Source organism: Drosophila yakuba, chromosome 2L (assembly GCF_016746365.2).
Source record: "Drosophila yakuba strain Tai18E2 chromosome 2L, Prin_Dyak_Tai18E2_2.1, whole genome shotgun sequence".
NCBI lineage: Eukaryota > Metazoa > Arthropoda > Insecta > Diptera > Drosophilidae > Drosophila > Drosophila yakuba.
In genome coordinates, this window is record NC_052527.2 from 3,173,660 (window position 1) to 3,189,960 (window position 16,301).

Sequence of the window (16,301 nt, forward strand, 5' to 3'; positions counted from 1 at the left end):
CTGTTTGCTTTCCAAAGAGAACGCATACATTTTTCGTTTGAGTGCAAACAAAAACAAGAGCCAAGTTCGAGCAATGTGAAATGGTTTTCGAGCAGAATTTAGCACATTAGCGCACTCGACTGGAACCGCAAAACGGAAATCCCAGAAACGCTAAAAGTGTCCATTAAAAACATGCATAAACGTATTAATTGATGTACAAAAAGTTTGCTAAAAATCTTGCTCTTTCCATGGGTAAGTGGCCAACTTTGGATACAAAGCAAAAACCTAATTGATTCTGGGCCTCGGCAACCGGCGCCGTTTTGCTCGAGTGCCCCCCAATATTTTCCATCCATGTACAATGGACGAAGCTGAGCGTAAAGATTTCAACAACTCTTTCAATGGAGATTTCTGCGGCGAGATAAAGAATACTGGAACAAAAGATAGTCGAGCTCTGATTAAAGTTTGGTCTAAGCCACACGGAAATACGCTTTCATTTGTAAAACAAACAAAAGGGAAATTAAAATATTATCTTTAGGGAAATAAGCTGTGGATCCCTTAAAATCCTCCAACATCTTCAATAAAATAAATAAAACTTCTGTACAGCACAGTCTGTAAACATTAAAGAGGATTCTGATATACATGTAAGTCACCAATAAATATTTTATAATAAATAATAGTTTAGAATTTCCTTTAATCTACAAAAGTGTGTAATGGTGTTCTCTTCACCTTGCGGATATTGCCACATCCACTCACAAACACCGTGCAACAAAATTCGTGTGGCTTTCGTATTTCAAATTTCGAAAAAGCCGAAAAGCGAAACAAGTGTTTTCCACGGCGTTGCGCTTCGTTTGGAAAAGCGACGGAAAAGCGGTGGAGCTGAAGATGCAGCAACATTTTGCCGACAGTCCTACTTTTAAATATAGAATTTGAACTAATTTCGCTTGTTTTGTTTTTTGTTGCATTAGTTGGGATGGATGATTCCGTACTACCAATGATGTTTGCTGCTCTTTCGGTCACCGAAACTTTTTTTTTTTATTCCCATGGCCGGTTTTTTATTTTTTGCCGGGTCTATCGAGCGAGAAAAACGGGCAAAAATAGAGTTTGGGCTGCGCTGGGTTGAGTTTTGTTGAGTTAGTGCCGCGGATAGATGGGCCGCTGGTGTCGTTTATAAATAAGTCATGTGATTCATGAGTTGGAATTATTTGTCTGTATAGTGTAATACCCGGCATTGTGCCCTGCTTGTGGGCCAAGCAATTCTCATTTCTATTCCCCGTTTTATTTCAACAAGTCGGAACATTTTGATGGGCGTCTAAGTGGCTGGCTGAAAATCGCTTTGAAGTCCACTGGCCACCGATATGGGCATATAGATATCATACACAGATTTGTGAGAAATTGAATTGTGGTAGGTGCCCTTTGAGTTAATAGAATGCACATCAACCATATTAATTTCTGTTCGAAATTGTGCATTAAATTTATCTTAGAATTTATCCCTTTAAAATTGAATTACACCATTCAAAGTAAAGTGAATCAGTGACTTATATAATCCATTGATGGCTCACCTGATGCAACCATGAATGACTTTCGTAATTCCCACGCGCACATCAACAGCAACTTAATTTTCCCTTTCTATAGAACACACACAGCGAAAATACATTTTTCTTCATCACTGATACTTTCACAATGCCCAAACAAAAAGCGGACAAAAAAAACTGAAAATGCAACCAAATCACTTAAGCTCATTAGTTAATATCCAATTTATAAAGAAGCGAACAGAAGCAAAGACAAAAAACTTAAATCGCTTTCGGGCAGCGAGCAGCAATTAATCAAAAATCATCGGGAAAAACTCAAGAAGACAACGCAACGAAAATGCCGAGAAATTTCAGCAACTTGTAAAACATTTTCCCCTAAGCACAGATAAATCGAAAAGAAGACGACAAATTAAAATCGCCAGACTATTGCCACATACGATTTTTCCCATCGACATTACGAAACGTGTGAGAAAAATCGCATGCCAGAGATTTAATGAACTTTAATGACGGTCAAAATGTTGCCAATGCCCCAAGGAAAAGAAAACTCTTTCAACACCCAGAAATCAATAAAGAAATAAGCTGGCAAAAAGCAAGGCAAAGTGGTGTTAAGGGGGTCAACACGAACGACACATGTCATGGGTTAAGTCAAGTGACTTCTGCTTCCAGTTGTAACACACGGAAAAACTTTTGATCTCTTTGGGAACGTCTTTAAATAAATTAATACTGCACCAAAAACTACACAAATTATTAGTTAGTTTTCTTAGTAAATTGTAAAGCAAAAATATTTTTTATTTAATTTTTTTTTAAAGGAACCATTTAGCATTTGCTGTGCAGAAGTCTGGGGACGTGGATTGTGTAAATGCTCACGTGTCATGGGTGTATTTTCAGGTATTTCCAGCTTGCTGATGTGCCTTGACAAATTCATGATTTGTCGTCGATTCCTGTGCGCTGTTCCCTCACTTTCCCACCCGCTGCCATCACGATTTTCTGACTTTTCCATGCCACCGTCTATTTCCCACTTTATTTGGGTGCACACACGCAATAATTTCCCATACGGAAGGCAATTTGTTTGCCACGCTCACATAAATTTATGGTTTTGGAGGTATTCCTTCCACATTTTTTTTATGGAACCTCAATTCGGGCTATATAGTATCAAATGATGATGTCGATGATGAGCAACGAATACCGCAGGGCGGCATTACTCAGCTGTTCATTCGGTGGCACTTAAAACGCCATCAAATGCCATTGGACACGTGGGACTTTCATCATCATCACAATCCAGAGAGAGTACTTTCCTGCCAGCCAAAGGCAAGCCCTCCGCAAAAATTGAGGTCATTTGCTGCTAATTACATATTAATGTGCCCCGTCTGGCCAACAAAAGCAAAAACACCCAAGTAAACCAGGCAATGCGACATATATTTCAAATTAATTTGCACAAGGCAAATAGTGGGACTGAGAAATGTGGAACTTATCGTAGAAATGAGTTAAATGCTGAAAGCACATTTTGATTTATGAGTAGTTGATGCCAGCAAAGGCAATTTCCCTACAAATCCAATTACCAGCAATGGAAATTTAATTTAAAGGCGATTTTAAGCCTATAAGCTTTCATCAGCAAAGATTTGTTTGATTGTAAAAGTGTCACTACGAATTTATTTACTGCCAACTAAAATGTATAATCGGATTGGTTTGTATTAAGGATTTTAGTTTTGAACGTAACGACACTCGCTTCATATCTTTAAGATACATTTTATGAGACTGTAAATTGGCTTAAAGAAGCTAGTTTAAGCGCCGCTGTTTATACATCAGATTCCTTAATTCAACTAACCAACCTTCAACTGCGTAATATTTTTTTGAATTCTCACTTATAATTTATGCTGACTGGCAACCTTGCCTTGCACCTCCCCCTTCGCCACGCCCATCAGCTAATAAACAATTTCCTCTAGCTACTGGAAAACTTTGGCCGCCGCAAAAACCAACTTCATTACAATTTCAAATTTGCTGTTTCTTGCACACTCAACGAAGAAGCCGAAACTTGTAAAATTGTAAATTCCCCACCACTGGCACTCGTAATTACTCTGTGCAGCTGAAAACCAACAGGGAAAATATAGCTGAAAATTGGCATGAATTGTTAATGCAAATTCGTAAAATGGAAAATGCAAAATGCAAAATGTCCGGCTGGCGATATTCAACGAGCGTAAATAAAAATTCTAAAGGCGTTGCCGGCGGCCAAGGGGAAATCCAATAGAATGGAATGGAGGTCTGAATGAAACGCTTAATTGACGTCAAAATGCAACAAAAGCTGCGATTTGCATGCAGCAATTTCATTAATTCTGATTGACCATTTGATTCGGTTTCGCTCGATTGAGTTGCCCCCTCGCCACAAAACCTTTTTGCTGGGAATTTCGGTATTGGGTGCGTTCTGGTTTCAATCTCCATGGGCCAACAACTTCATGTTTGACCCGTAACACATTGCTCAAAATCTGCCACAAGGCACAAAACTTGTTTAATTCGTTAAACGCAGACCCCCGAGCGACCTCGGATCTGAATCCATCGAAATGGAAACCTTTTCAAAATGATAATACACAAAAATCATATGAAACAAAAGTCTCGCCTGTTTGTGAAACTCGTTACAGCGCTTAAATGTAAATGTGTCCGAAAGATTTATTGTGTTCCATTAGAACTCCGAGCCCAAGACATTTCTACCATTTTTGGGGTCAACCCAATCAGCTTTGCCATTTGTTAAACTGGCGAAATAAAAATGAGTCTGAACGGTTTCTTTGACGCATTTCATATGTCCATTTAAAGCTGCGTATAGACAGAGAATAATTTATAATGGCAAGTTCATTGAAATAAATTAAGCATGCTGCTTAATAATCCTTGCCTTTAAATTATTTTCCTCAAAAATGGTAAATACTTGCAATTTAAACTGCAACAAAATCAATGAACAGTTCTTTTGTTTTCAGCCTTAAAATCACCCAACCAAAATATTAAACTTGTCACTCTAATAATGATTTATGGCCTTCCTGCTTGTTCCTGCACATTTCGGCCACATTTCACACCCAAAAAGTGTCACTCATCAAAAGGTCAAAGGGGGAGTGTTTGGGGGTCGTGGGGTTCGGGTTCACAACTGTGGAGAACAATAAATTTCCCACCAAACCCCTAAATGGGCTGCCCTCTCTCCGGTTTTTGGAATTGTATTTTATTCAGCCAGAAACGCTCGTAAACATGAGCCGATCATTGATTAGCGCATAAATATTCAGGCAACGCCTAATTGGCTGTATCCCGATTCGATTCGACTGGTGAGCTCAGCTTTCTGGCCAAGTTCAGGGTCAGCAGATAAGGTATTATAAGCCAGACCGTTGGCGACTCATTTGCATTTAGCTGGATGGGTTTCACAACTTTTAAACTCCTTTGTTGGTTTTTCTCTTGTACAAATTGTAATGGCAAACAACAGCTTAACCGCATTTTCGGTAATTTTCGCAAAGGGATAAGTTCACACGTAAATTGTAAATTTACTCAACTAGTTCCTTGTTAACTTTCGACACTTTGAAACTCTTTGGGTTTGTATTTAATTTTGGCAAAGCCGCAGAACAATTGGGCTGCCAATTAGCTCTGCGAGTTTCAACTTTTAACAGAATTTGTTGTCTATCAAAAATTTAACATTTAACACGGTCTGCGAATTCCCAGTTGTATTGTTTTTCGGGTATAATGGGATCATGGCTGGTTGGCAACAAGTTAAGACTTAATTATTTATTATAATTTACCCATACCCAGTTGATTATTAACTTATAGATCCTAATCGACAAACATGTGTTTCATCTCATGCTGTGCAGATATTTTGCGTTTTAGATTTGGCCAATCAGTAAAAAGCCTTATATAAACATAAATAGAATTCATGCTATGTTTAATTAAGTTTTTAGTGGTGTTCGGTGGCCATTTTCGTTTGTATTTCTGTTCTCTACTCTGTAAAATCTACTCTAACGGCGAAACTTTTGTTCATGATCAAAAGAATGAACAATTACCGGCAATAAAAATTGTTCCCAGAATCCATTAATTGATCCGAGCGATTCGAATACTGGTTTTCTCAAAGCGCATAAATATTGTCGACATTATTCCATTTGTAAACTGGATTCTCGAGAGTATCAAAATATTCAAATTCATATATTTTTCAGCTGCCAAGACTGTCCAAAAATGCTATCTTTATTTACTCGCCCAGTGGCAGCTATTTTAATATTTATAAACATTATTTTTTTAATCCTATTAAGCATTTATGAATGGCCCCCGCTTTGTAAACGGAAAAATTGTTTATTAAAAGGGTAAACAAAATTGAAGCGCGCCCACAGAATGGAAACGACTTTTCCACCTTTCGCACTTTTTCTTGTTGTTTGCGAAACAAGTTTACCTTTTTTGAATACACAACTTTTCTTGTTACGGTTGCCGGCAAAATGTTACATAATATGATTTAAACTTTAAACTAGCCGAAACGAAACTGGTTGCATTTTTAATTAAAACAGACCGCGTTTTAATTTTTGTGGGCGTTTAATGGGAGTTCACAGTGTTGACAGCCCTCATGACACTTGTCACAATATTTGCCGGCAGGCTTAAAACCGCCTTAAAATGTCTTTCTTCATGTCTGAATGTTTGACTTCATGATTTTATGCGAATTAAAGTCGGGACCGACTTTTTCCAGATGGAAACGACTTTATTAGCCTTTTTCATGCCATTTCTTGCAATCGCATCGCATCGCAATCAACGGCAAAGCCAATTGAGTGTGATGGGCAACTTTTATTAATAACACCATGACATTTATGGCTATTTTATCGAAGAGGCAGAGACAATCGCCGACGTCATTAGAGTTAAACTACCATATCATTGCGAAAGGTCAAAGTCGTAAACACAATATAGACAGTTGTATCTGATGGATGTTAATGAATGCACGGCGAGAAAACTATTTTATTACCGTACGGCAATATACATAAAACTAATGCCGCTGAGCTTTGTTAAAAATGATTTCAAATGTCTTGATTGTTCAGTTCAGTCGTATGACAATGGGTCAATGCTGAGTTAATAAAAAAAACTTAATTTTTTTCTTTGTGTAGCTTATCAGGCAGTTGTTTTATGACTTCTCTACATAAGTCTTAAACTGCCTGAAAAAAGCATATGAAAAAGCCAAAGTTTCACATGCACGTGTTAATGAATCCGCTTACAAGGCAGAAATTGTTTTTATGCTGAAGCGCAAGACCTGACTAATGTTCGATTTCCAATTTGATGCCCCTTCCCAGTTTTCATCACTCTCCAGTTTTTATTTTTAATGCCAAGGAAAGGAAATGCCCCATCTATTTCTAGACCTAAAACAAATATTAGCATTCTAGTGGCCGAGTTTGAGTTTGAAGTTTTTGATATCCGGAGACCGTAATTTTTTCGTGTGCCTGCCTAATTGCTGGTATTCTGTTGACCTTGTCGAAATTTATGATATTTTTTTGGGCCAGCTTTGGACTCTTTGCTTTGTTTATCTACAAGTTACACGTTGTTCTCCATGGCTGATAACATGTGTGTTGAGATATTTTTCCCTTTATTTGCTTGATTTTTGTCAGCTTTTTTCTCGATTTAAAAATTGTTTGCGTGCACCTAAACTTGGGTTGTAAATTAAAGCAATTTTTTTATTTTTCCCCAATAGATGATGAAACCCGTAGTTTACATGAGATCACTATTTTTAAACCTTATAAATCGTTGTTAAATGAATCATTTGCAAAATTATATTTACTCAACATTTTTGAATTTGCAAAAGACCACAAAAAGCATTATCAAATGTTTTGCTCTAAAAATAGTATAGTTAAGCAAATCCCTCATGTTTATTGAATGATGTAATGTGCATTACTTTATATTTTTATTTATACTAATCTCCATAAGCTTAGTTACTATACTAGAATTGACCTAATGGAAACAACGTAAAACACATTATTAATACCCCTTTGAAGACTCGCTTTTAATTTCCATTTAAATAAATAAAGCTGAAACCTCGCTTAAAATTCTACTCCATTTGTATTCTCGGCACCACAAATTCTCTCATTACGGGCGAACAATACATGAATCTACGTAATTCACCGACGAATGCAATTCAAAATAAAAACCTAAGCTACTTCCACACCTTGACTGTATGGATATTCAAACGCATATATATTAGCATACCAGTTGACTCAAATTAACTCGCTTTGAGCTTGAGCTTGGGCGTTTTTCACACACTCACGCTCAGCGGAATCGGAATTGGAATCGGAATCGAGAGTCAAACAAAACCCGTACTCAAAGATACATTCGCATTGCTCGGTTTGTTATTGCCGGCTCTGATGATAAATATATATATGAATACCCCTAAATATACGTACATACTTTGCCTTGCGGCTTTGGCTTGTTCAAATAATAGACATCAGATTGAAATTAAGGAAAACTCGTGGTTAACAACAAAAAAAAAACGAGTAACTAGCAACTACATGTAATTCCCCGAATCGTGGCTAACCCAAGATGAAAATCTCTTATCTAATGCATTTTTATGGGCGTTCGTCATGTAAATAAAAATACAACAAAACTGTAGACGCAAGATGATAATTTTTAGAGACAAGCTTTGCTTGGGCTTTGTTAATTTGTAAGATGTTTATTTTCCCTGCCGCTGCGTTGCGGAAAAATTTGTAATTGAAAATGTTTTGCATGTTAGCTGAACTACGAGAAAAATAACAAAACAGGAAAGACCTTTGTATATATTTAAATGGAAATTTGTTCTGCCTTCTTGGGTTCGTGGAGAATTTGTGGGTTGCTTTCGGCACTCAAACCCCTGTTGAAAAGTCAAACTTTGGTGGCATTAAACTCGCCCGTTTGTTTGTGTGACTTTGGTCTTAATTTGTATAATGCATGCACCTCGGGAACCGAAATTATCATTTCCACAACCGCAAGCGATTTGTGTCCACATGACGAAACAGCGCAAAAGCTGTAAAATTAGCATGGGTAGTTCGCTCTATTTAGGAATCCAAACAGATTCCTCTTCGCATTCAACTGATTTCTGCTTAAATGTTTAATACTCACGGCACTAGTTTATTAAACTACGTACTTAACTTACTCTGCGCTGCTGAATAATTCACTCAATCTAAGTGGAAACTAATTAATGTTTATTTGGATTTAGTCTGCTTAGCTCGTACGCAATTCGATAAATTACCCATCTAATTAAGCCCATTTATTTATTTATTAACTCACAACGCCAGTGACGTCAAACTAAGATGTAGCAAATATATTTGCACACCTTTAGGGAAAGTTCAGATCGCCCCTTAGATATGCACGCCCCATTTCTCATTTTAACTCAACTACTCATTTATTCCTCGCTCATATCTCATTGAATTTCAAAGTGAATCGAAATGCTTGATGAATTATTGAAAGACCTGGGTGCAATCCACGCTATCTACTCAACGCGCTGCCCAAGTTAAACGACCCTGAACTCATTAAGAGGTGGCTGAGACAGGTGTGTAAATGGCCACTCGATTGGCCTATCGAAACTGCTTTCCGAATGTGGAGCGCCCAAAACAAACGCAAAAAATCCATCAACAAAGCCTGTTGTGATAAGACAGAAGATTGATAAGGTGGGTATGTTCTCTGGTCGCGATAAGAGCGTATGCAAGAGATATGCTTTAGGCAACGAAGAAGAAACTTTGGGTCATGGGGGTTACGAATGCCCTTCTGTGATAGATTGATTTATAATGATATATTTAAAAGTTTCTGGGGATCTACATGCCCATAAACATTACAGCTGCTTGTCACACCATTATCTTTCCCTAGTCTATAACTCTCCGAAATAAATCAAATAGTATCTCCAAAAAGTGTGGACTTACCGACTGACAAGGCTCGACTGGAGTCTCTTGGCGGGCGGCGATGTGGGCGTGGTGGGTGTGGTGGGGGAGGTGGGCGACTTGGGTGTCTTCCCGGCACGTGAGCCACAACCACCACCCACCGACCCGGCGCCAACTGAGCCTTTATCCAGTGGCTGCCGTGTTGGCGGGGTCGCGTGTGGGGGCGGCGAGGGCGTGGCATTGACCTTGCTGCTGCTGTTACTGCTGCTGCTCGATCGCTTGGCCAGCAGCATCTTGGGCGGCATTTTGGGCGTGGCCGAGGGCGAACGCCGGGCACTGGCACTCACACTGGGACTGGCGCGCGGACTCGAAACGGTACGCGAAACGGAACCAGAGCCCGAACCGGAACCGGAACCGGAAACCGGACTCGAACCGGAAGCCGGGGTCATGATCCGTGTGGTGGACACTTTTGACTTTACATCGTTGTAGTTTGTCTTGATCAGAGACTTATTGCTAGCGATCTTATTCATCACGGCATCCCATTTGTTTGGGGTGTGCGCCTTGCGATTTAGCGGCGATTTGGGTGATTTTGGGGTTTTTGGCGATTTCAAAACGCGCGATTTGCCAGCCGAGGTTTTGGTACCCGATGATGACTTGCACGACTTGGGGGAGGCGATCGATGAGTTCGAGGAAACGGAGCCGCGATAATTCTCCACCGTGCAGAGCGACGATAGCGATGCGTGTGGACGCGGCGAGGTGGTTTTCTGAACTGAGAGCGCCGCCGCTGCTGCTGCCGCCGTCGTCGTCGTCGTCGATCGTACCGCTGCGAAAGCTTCGTCGCCGCAAAAACTTCGGGCGCTGCCGCCGTCGACGCTGCAGTACGAGGTGCGGTTGGAGAGAGACTGAGAGAGCGTGGTGGCCGCCGAGGAGGAGGAGAGACAGCTGCTGGGCGGGCGCTGCTGGGGGGCCAGCTGATTCTGCTGCTGCTGCAGTTGGGTGGGAGTGGGCTGACCTTGACCTAGGAGGAGGGATAGAGAAGGCATTAGCAGCGCTCTTCAGAAGTATTGAATATCATAGTCATTATATGCATTCATATCAGAATACCATAAATACAAGTGAACAAGATTAAACTTTGTGATTATATATTGACAATATCTCACCCTTACGCATCGTCTGCGAGGAGTCATCTGGCGACATGTCCATATCGACATCCAACTCCAGTTCCGGCTGCCGCATCTCCTCGTCGCAGCGGTTTTCAACGTCCGTGAAAATACCCGATGACTCCATGCAGGAGTCCTCCATCTGGGGCACCGAGGCACTCGGTTGCATCATGTCCGGACCATACAACTGGCCATCGATCACCTGGGCACGGCGATCGCCGCGATGCAGAACATCATCCGCGTCGGATTCGGTGAAGAAATCGGAGTCTGTCATGGGATCCTGACGCCTCAAAGGAGCCGGATTTGGGGGCGGGAAGCTGGGCTGGCGACTCACTCGACCCAAATGGGGTCCATTGCTCGGTGAGTGATCGCAGGCTCCGCGGGAAGCGGGGCGCGACATCTCGCCGTCGCCCTGGTAGCCCGTATCCAAACTGGTTACACTGGTCACGCTCGTTATGAAGCTGTTGCTCAGCTTGGAGTGCTGGGAGGTGTTCACCTGGTTCTGGGACGCCTCCACCTGCTTGACAATCTCGGACTTAATCTCAATGGGATCCAGAGGCAGTTCCTCTGGCGATGGGGTCTGCTCCATTCTCAACTGCAAGAGATTCGGATGATGCATCCTGATCATTTCCATATTGTGCATCAGATTGTTGTGTGGAGAGTCCAGGAAATCCTTCATCTGATCGGGCGTAAGAATGCCCAAGCTCTCGTCCAGATCGAAGGAGCTCTGCTTCTTTAAGAGCTGCTGTTGCAATTGCTGCAGTTGCGTAGAGGAGGAAAACGAGTTGTCCACCAGTTCGATGGAGCAGTCCAGCGTGGTGTCTGGCAGATCCAGGCCGAAACTGTAGCGTGTTCGTCCTCTACCCGATGTGGAGGTCAGGGTGCTGTCCAGAGCTCCATTGCCATCCATGGTGATGTCACCATCCGGCGTTCGAGTGGGCAAAACCAGGGCACTTTGGGCCTGCTTCAACAGAGGTGATAGTAGATGAACTGGCTGAGGAGTGGCCTGTCCGATTATCCTCATTCCATGGGGCGTTGTGGTAGCCGACTGGGGGGATAGGCACAGTAGCGAGTGCTGGGGAATGGATCTTCTCCCCGACTGAAGGTGGAGCCTGCTGGGAGTTCCTCTCTCCAGTTCCTGGGTTAGGTTCAACAACTGGATGTGCCTTGGCGACTGCAGCGCACTGATGTCCAGCAATCTTTCGGTGTTGAGCGTGGAGTTCAACGGCAACTTCATGTTGGTCTTGTCCGGCGCCAAGCTGGTCAACGTCACGTCCAGCGTGTCGTCGGTTTCCTGGTCCAGTTTCTCCATGTTGCCGGAACACTTGGAACTCAGAATATCCAAGCCAGATGGCATGGATATGTGTTCGAGCAGGGGTAACTGATCCATGCTCAGGGTTAAGTTGGCTCCTTGGTGGATTACCTTCGTGAAGTCACCTGGTTCAATGACGGATTTTGTTAGATTCGCCCCTCGACTAGTTAAAGTCGCTCCTATACCTATTGTTGTAGTTAAATTTTGTCCAGCTTCTATGGTTTTTGTGTTACCTCTTCCTTTGTCTATTGTCCTAGAGACTTCTTCTTTCTTGTCATTCAGTGTCCTGGTAAGGTTTACTCCTCTTGTGTATGTTTGAGTGCAATTTGCTGCCACCTCAAAAGTCTTACTTATACTAGCTTCGTTTTCAACCGTTCTGGTGAGATCTCCAGCTCCCTTAAACGTTTTAGTGATATTTCCAACTGCCTCCAAAGTTTTGGTGATATTTCCAACTCCCTCCACAACTTTCGTAAGATTTCCGAGTCCCGTAGAATTGGCGGCCATAGTTCTTGTGGCATCTTTGGCCGGAATAACTGGCATGGTTCTACCCATTATTCCCGACGAGTTAACAGAGTGCGTTGCGTTGTTTCTCGAACACACGGTCATTTCATGAGTGGTATCCAATGAGCAGAATGTCATCAATGGTGTTTTCTGTGGAGGTCTCACTACCTGAGTGATATCCGCCGACGGCGAAGCCTTCATAATTCTCGTGCCGTCTCTGATCAGAACTTTAGTTTCATTTGGCATTGGTGAATCGATGTCCATGGTTCGTCCAAAGGTGGACAATCGAGTGCTCTCCAGTTTTATTCGGTTCGATTGCTCCTCCTCCTCGCAGACAAACGTCTCGGATCTCAAGAGTGGCATCGGCGTACTGCTGGTCAACTGATCGTTAGCCACCATTCCTCGCTTCCCCACCGGAAATGGAGTAACTGGCAGTGAGCTCGTCATGTCGCATGGACTGGACATCACTGCGTTTGCACTTGCGCTTGACTTGGGACTGAAGTACTTCTTCAGGACGGTGGTGGTCCTCTTGCTGAGCAGGCTCACCGCATTGTTTATCCGCTCCCCACTGGCGCTCTTCTTCAGACTGCTGCCCAAATCCCGCAGAGCCGCTGAAGATGGAGCATACGAGCTGGCGGGACGCGGCTTCGCAGGATCGCCGGGTGCTCGGAATATTTGCGTGGCCTTGGGAGCGCTCGTCGGTGGTCGTATATGCTGGGTGGTGCTGGTGGTGGTGCCGTTGGTGGTCGTTCTATTGGTGGTGGTGGTGCTGCCACTGCTGCTGGCCAGGCCAAATGTACTCGGTTTCGGAAGGCGGGAGACGCCATCCAGGCGGGGAATGCGCGTTGTGGCCGGATCCTGTAAGGAAAGAGAAAACACGTAATTAAGTGCAAAATCAGAAAGGACGCTCTCTGCACACAAATTACTCCAGATGGTGTGCGCACCATTCGCTTGATTTCCCTTCACTTAGATTTCGCATGACCTCGACTTAGTACACTTTGCAAAACATGGGTACTTTAAACATGTTAAATCAGGAGTATTTCAGTTTTTTAGCTAATTTGCAATGATATTAGATTTCAATGTGATTTTAAGAAAACATATATTTGTTTTTTTGGTAGAACACATCATTAACGCAAACTTGAATTTTTTGTTGCTGTGCATTAGTCTGTCGCAATGGCGCCGCATAGATCTGTTCAGCAATCCGCATTCAGCACGTGCTCAGACTTTTTGGCAGTGGCCAGTATGGTGCAAAGTAGTTCAGTGGGGCGTTCCCACTTGGCACCAGTTCAACGCACTTTAAAGCTGTATCCAGCAACGGGGTTGATTCTCTCCCAAAAAGCCAAAATTCCTTTTGCTGATGTCACCGAAACTTTTACAGCTCCCTTTTTTGTGGAGTACATACGTATCCCTTTCAACCCCTCATAGCTAATTGCATTTTAATCAAATAAGGAAAAAAGGAGCAACGACTTTTGGAAAAACTTTATCGCCGCGCTGAACTGTTTATGGTAGCGCAAGAGGGGTGAAAATACAGGGGCGTCATGGGTATAATGAATTTATATCATTACGGGCGGCATTACCACACAGCCAGCTAATTATGCACGTACACGTTGGGAAAAGTGGACGAAATTATAACAAGGGGAAAGCGTTGTGCTATGTAATAGATAAGAGAAACTTTGAAGAAATGTTGACATTACATTTGCATTACGATTAATGCTGAAATACTCGTCATCATGTACTACTTTGTTCATAAGTCATTCCAGGCTTCTTAGTTTTTTCGTACACAAATAAAATCTGGGATTCCCTGCAAACTACGAAAAAATGTTCCCAAAGTCGGGCAAAACATGTGTGCTTCTTGCAGCCCGTTTGCCTTATGGCTTTAATCAACTCAAGACGATTTCACGGGTTCAACTATTTCACTCCGGCACCTTAATGCGAAACTACATATCTGGAATTAAGAATCCCATTTCAATAAAAGAAACACCGGTATACAAATGTTCATCTCAAACCACAAACTGGATAACCCATGGAGGATGCTTTAAGGAAAACTATAGTACCGAATCGGCTTCCACGGAGACGGCAACCACCTTAAAGTTGACCAAGAGAGAGCAACTGAAGCGGGCATTCAAGGAATATGGAGCAACCATTGTGGTCTTTCATGTGGTCATATCCGTCATTTCTCTGGGAGGCTTTTATGCACTCGTGTCCAGTGGCATAAACCTCCTGCCCCTACTGGAATACCTCGGAATGGGTTCGTCGGCATTTGCGGAGAAAGTTGCCACAGGAAGCACCTTTGTTGTGGCCTTTGCCGTTCACAAAATCTTTGCGCCTGCCAGAATCAGCATCACATTGGGTACCACACCATTCATTGTGAGGTACTTGCGATCCAAGGGATTTCTGAAGCCAAAAAGCACATAGTGGCCTGTCATAAGTTATAAATTATATCCTCGCTACTTGTACCAATGCCTTATTTCTAGTTTTAATGGAAAATTACAAATTGAAAGCACAGATCTGCAGGAATAGAACTTTATTCCATTTTGTATTCCATTATGCAAATGGCAAATGGAAAGAACTTTTTGGAAAACCAATTTATATTCGCTCCATATCATCGACACCATCGGCCCGAAAAGTTAGTTTAATGTGCTAAATGCTTGCCAAACAATATCCGACCGCAAACTTCGCCAACGTTTAGACTGACAAGGAAAAGTTTCTTCATCTTCATCCGGGGTTCTGTTCCTCATTTTTTTTGGGCATTTTGTGCTACTGAAGCGCTGAAATTTGCTGCATGCCACACAATATGAAATGCACTCGATGGCAGTTTACACAGGCCGACTTAATCGAAAATGCAATTTCAACAGACAAGTTAAACAAGCGCCGCCTGCGTCTCTAACTTTTCTGATTCCGTGGAGCGGGATGTGGAAATAAAATCTACAATGTGGCTGCCACACCCAATCCGGCCCCTTCAGTGTCCTTGAACTTTTCGCGTGAAAGTTTGCGCCATCCTGCGGCCCCACCGAGTGCCGATTGTTATCAAGTGCAAACTGCACAAAAGTTTCCGCCAAGGAAAAAGGACGAGGGCGCTCAAAGGACTGCTCCTTTCGCAGCCAACGCCGCCATATGTGGCCATAATTATTCGAATGTGGCACGATAACCGAGGAGCCGAAGCAGCTGCTTCTGGGATATGAAATGCTATCGATAAGCGCGTTGGGGGAATTTGCATAATGACCTTTTGGCTGTGCAATATGAGTCGTGTCCTTGGGGCATTCGTGCGCAGGATAATGAAGCAAACATTCCAATTAAGCGGTAAATTATGGGTCTTACTGTTTTCAAGCGAAAACGATTAATGAAACGAATTGTGCGGAAATTTCGGTCCTTTAGCTCGGACTACCAGATTTGGTATGCTTCGTGATTGACAGAACTGCGCCAAGTTTTATGACTATTACTACGTTGCAGTAATACATCTATTTTTTTTTCAAAATATCTTAATACACTGTGTTGCAATACCTTGTGGACAACAAAAAATTGAGTAGCAATCGACTCGATGCACCAAATATTTGTCACAACAACAATGTGTGTGTTTACCAGCGAGGACAAAAAGGATACGACACAATGAGGACACGCATCGGTTGAAACACAAATAAATACTGTCACAGCAAAGCGACAGAAGGCGACTGAGTGCCGGTACTGAAACCCATGGAATCCGAGGAATCGCGGGGGTGGAATATACACTGTGAACCTGCCACCACCATCGAGTGACACCACCACGAGCACCGAACCACCGCACCACCAGCCGTTGCATGTGGGTTAAGCGCAAACGCATGTCCTGTTGTCATGACAAGGCAGCGGAAGTGGGGGTGGGGAAGGGGAAGAGCTGAGCGGAACCGAATAAAAATTTATCGATTGCCATGGGAGAATTATAATAGATAGCCAAGCGAACCGCCCCTTGTCCACCATAAAACTTCACTTTTCCATCGATATTAATAGCGTCTGGCGA

General features: G+C 42.6%; 2 protein-coding genes across 3 annotated transcripts in view; one reads left to right on the forward strand and one right to left on the reverse strand.

Annotated features, from left to right (window-relative positions):
* The window catches only part of LOC6526677 (mucin-17), a 72,231-nt gene that overhangs the window by 41,868 nt on the left and 14,062 nt on the right, over positions 1 to 16,301 (reverse strand). For both annotated transcript variants that reach the window (XM_039371212.2, XM_002087747.4), the window contains exons 2-3: positions 10,498 to 13,168; positions 9,380 to 10,355 (exon numbers count right to left, since the gene is read on the reverse strand). In XM_039371212.2, the coding sequence (XP_039227146.1) occupies positions 9,380 to 10,355; positions 10,498 to 13,168 (3,647 nt within the window). The remainder of the gene's footprint in view (positions 1 to 9,379; positions 10,356 to 10,497; positions 13,169 to 16,301) is intronic.
* LOC6526679 (protein FAM210B, mitochondrial) lies at positions 14,034 to 14,815 on the forward strand. Its single transcript, XM_002087749.3, has one exon. It carries the CDS (start codon positions 14,129 to 14,131, stop codon positions 14,723 to 14,725), a length of 597 nt encoding a protein of 198 aa, XP_002087785.1. The 5' UTR covers positions 14,034 to 14,128; the 3' UTR covers positions 14,726 to 14,815.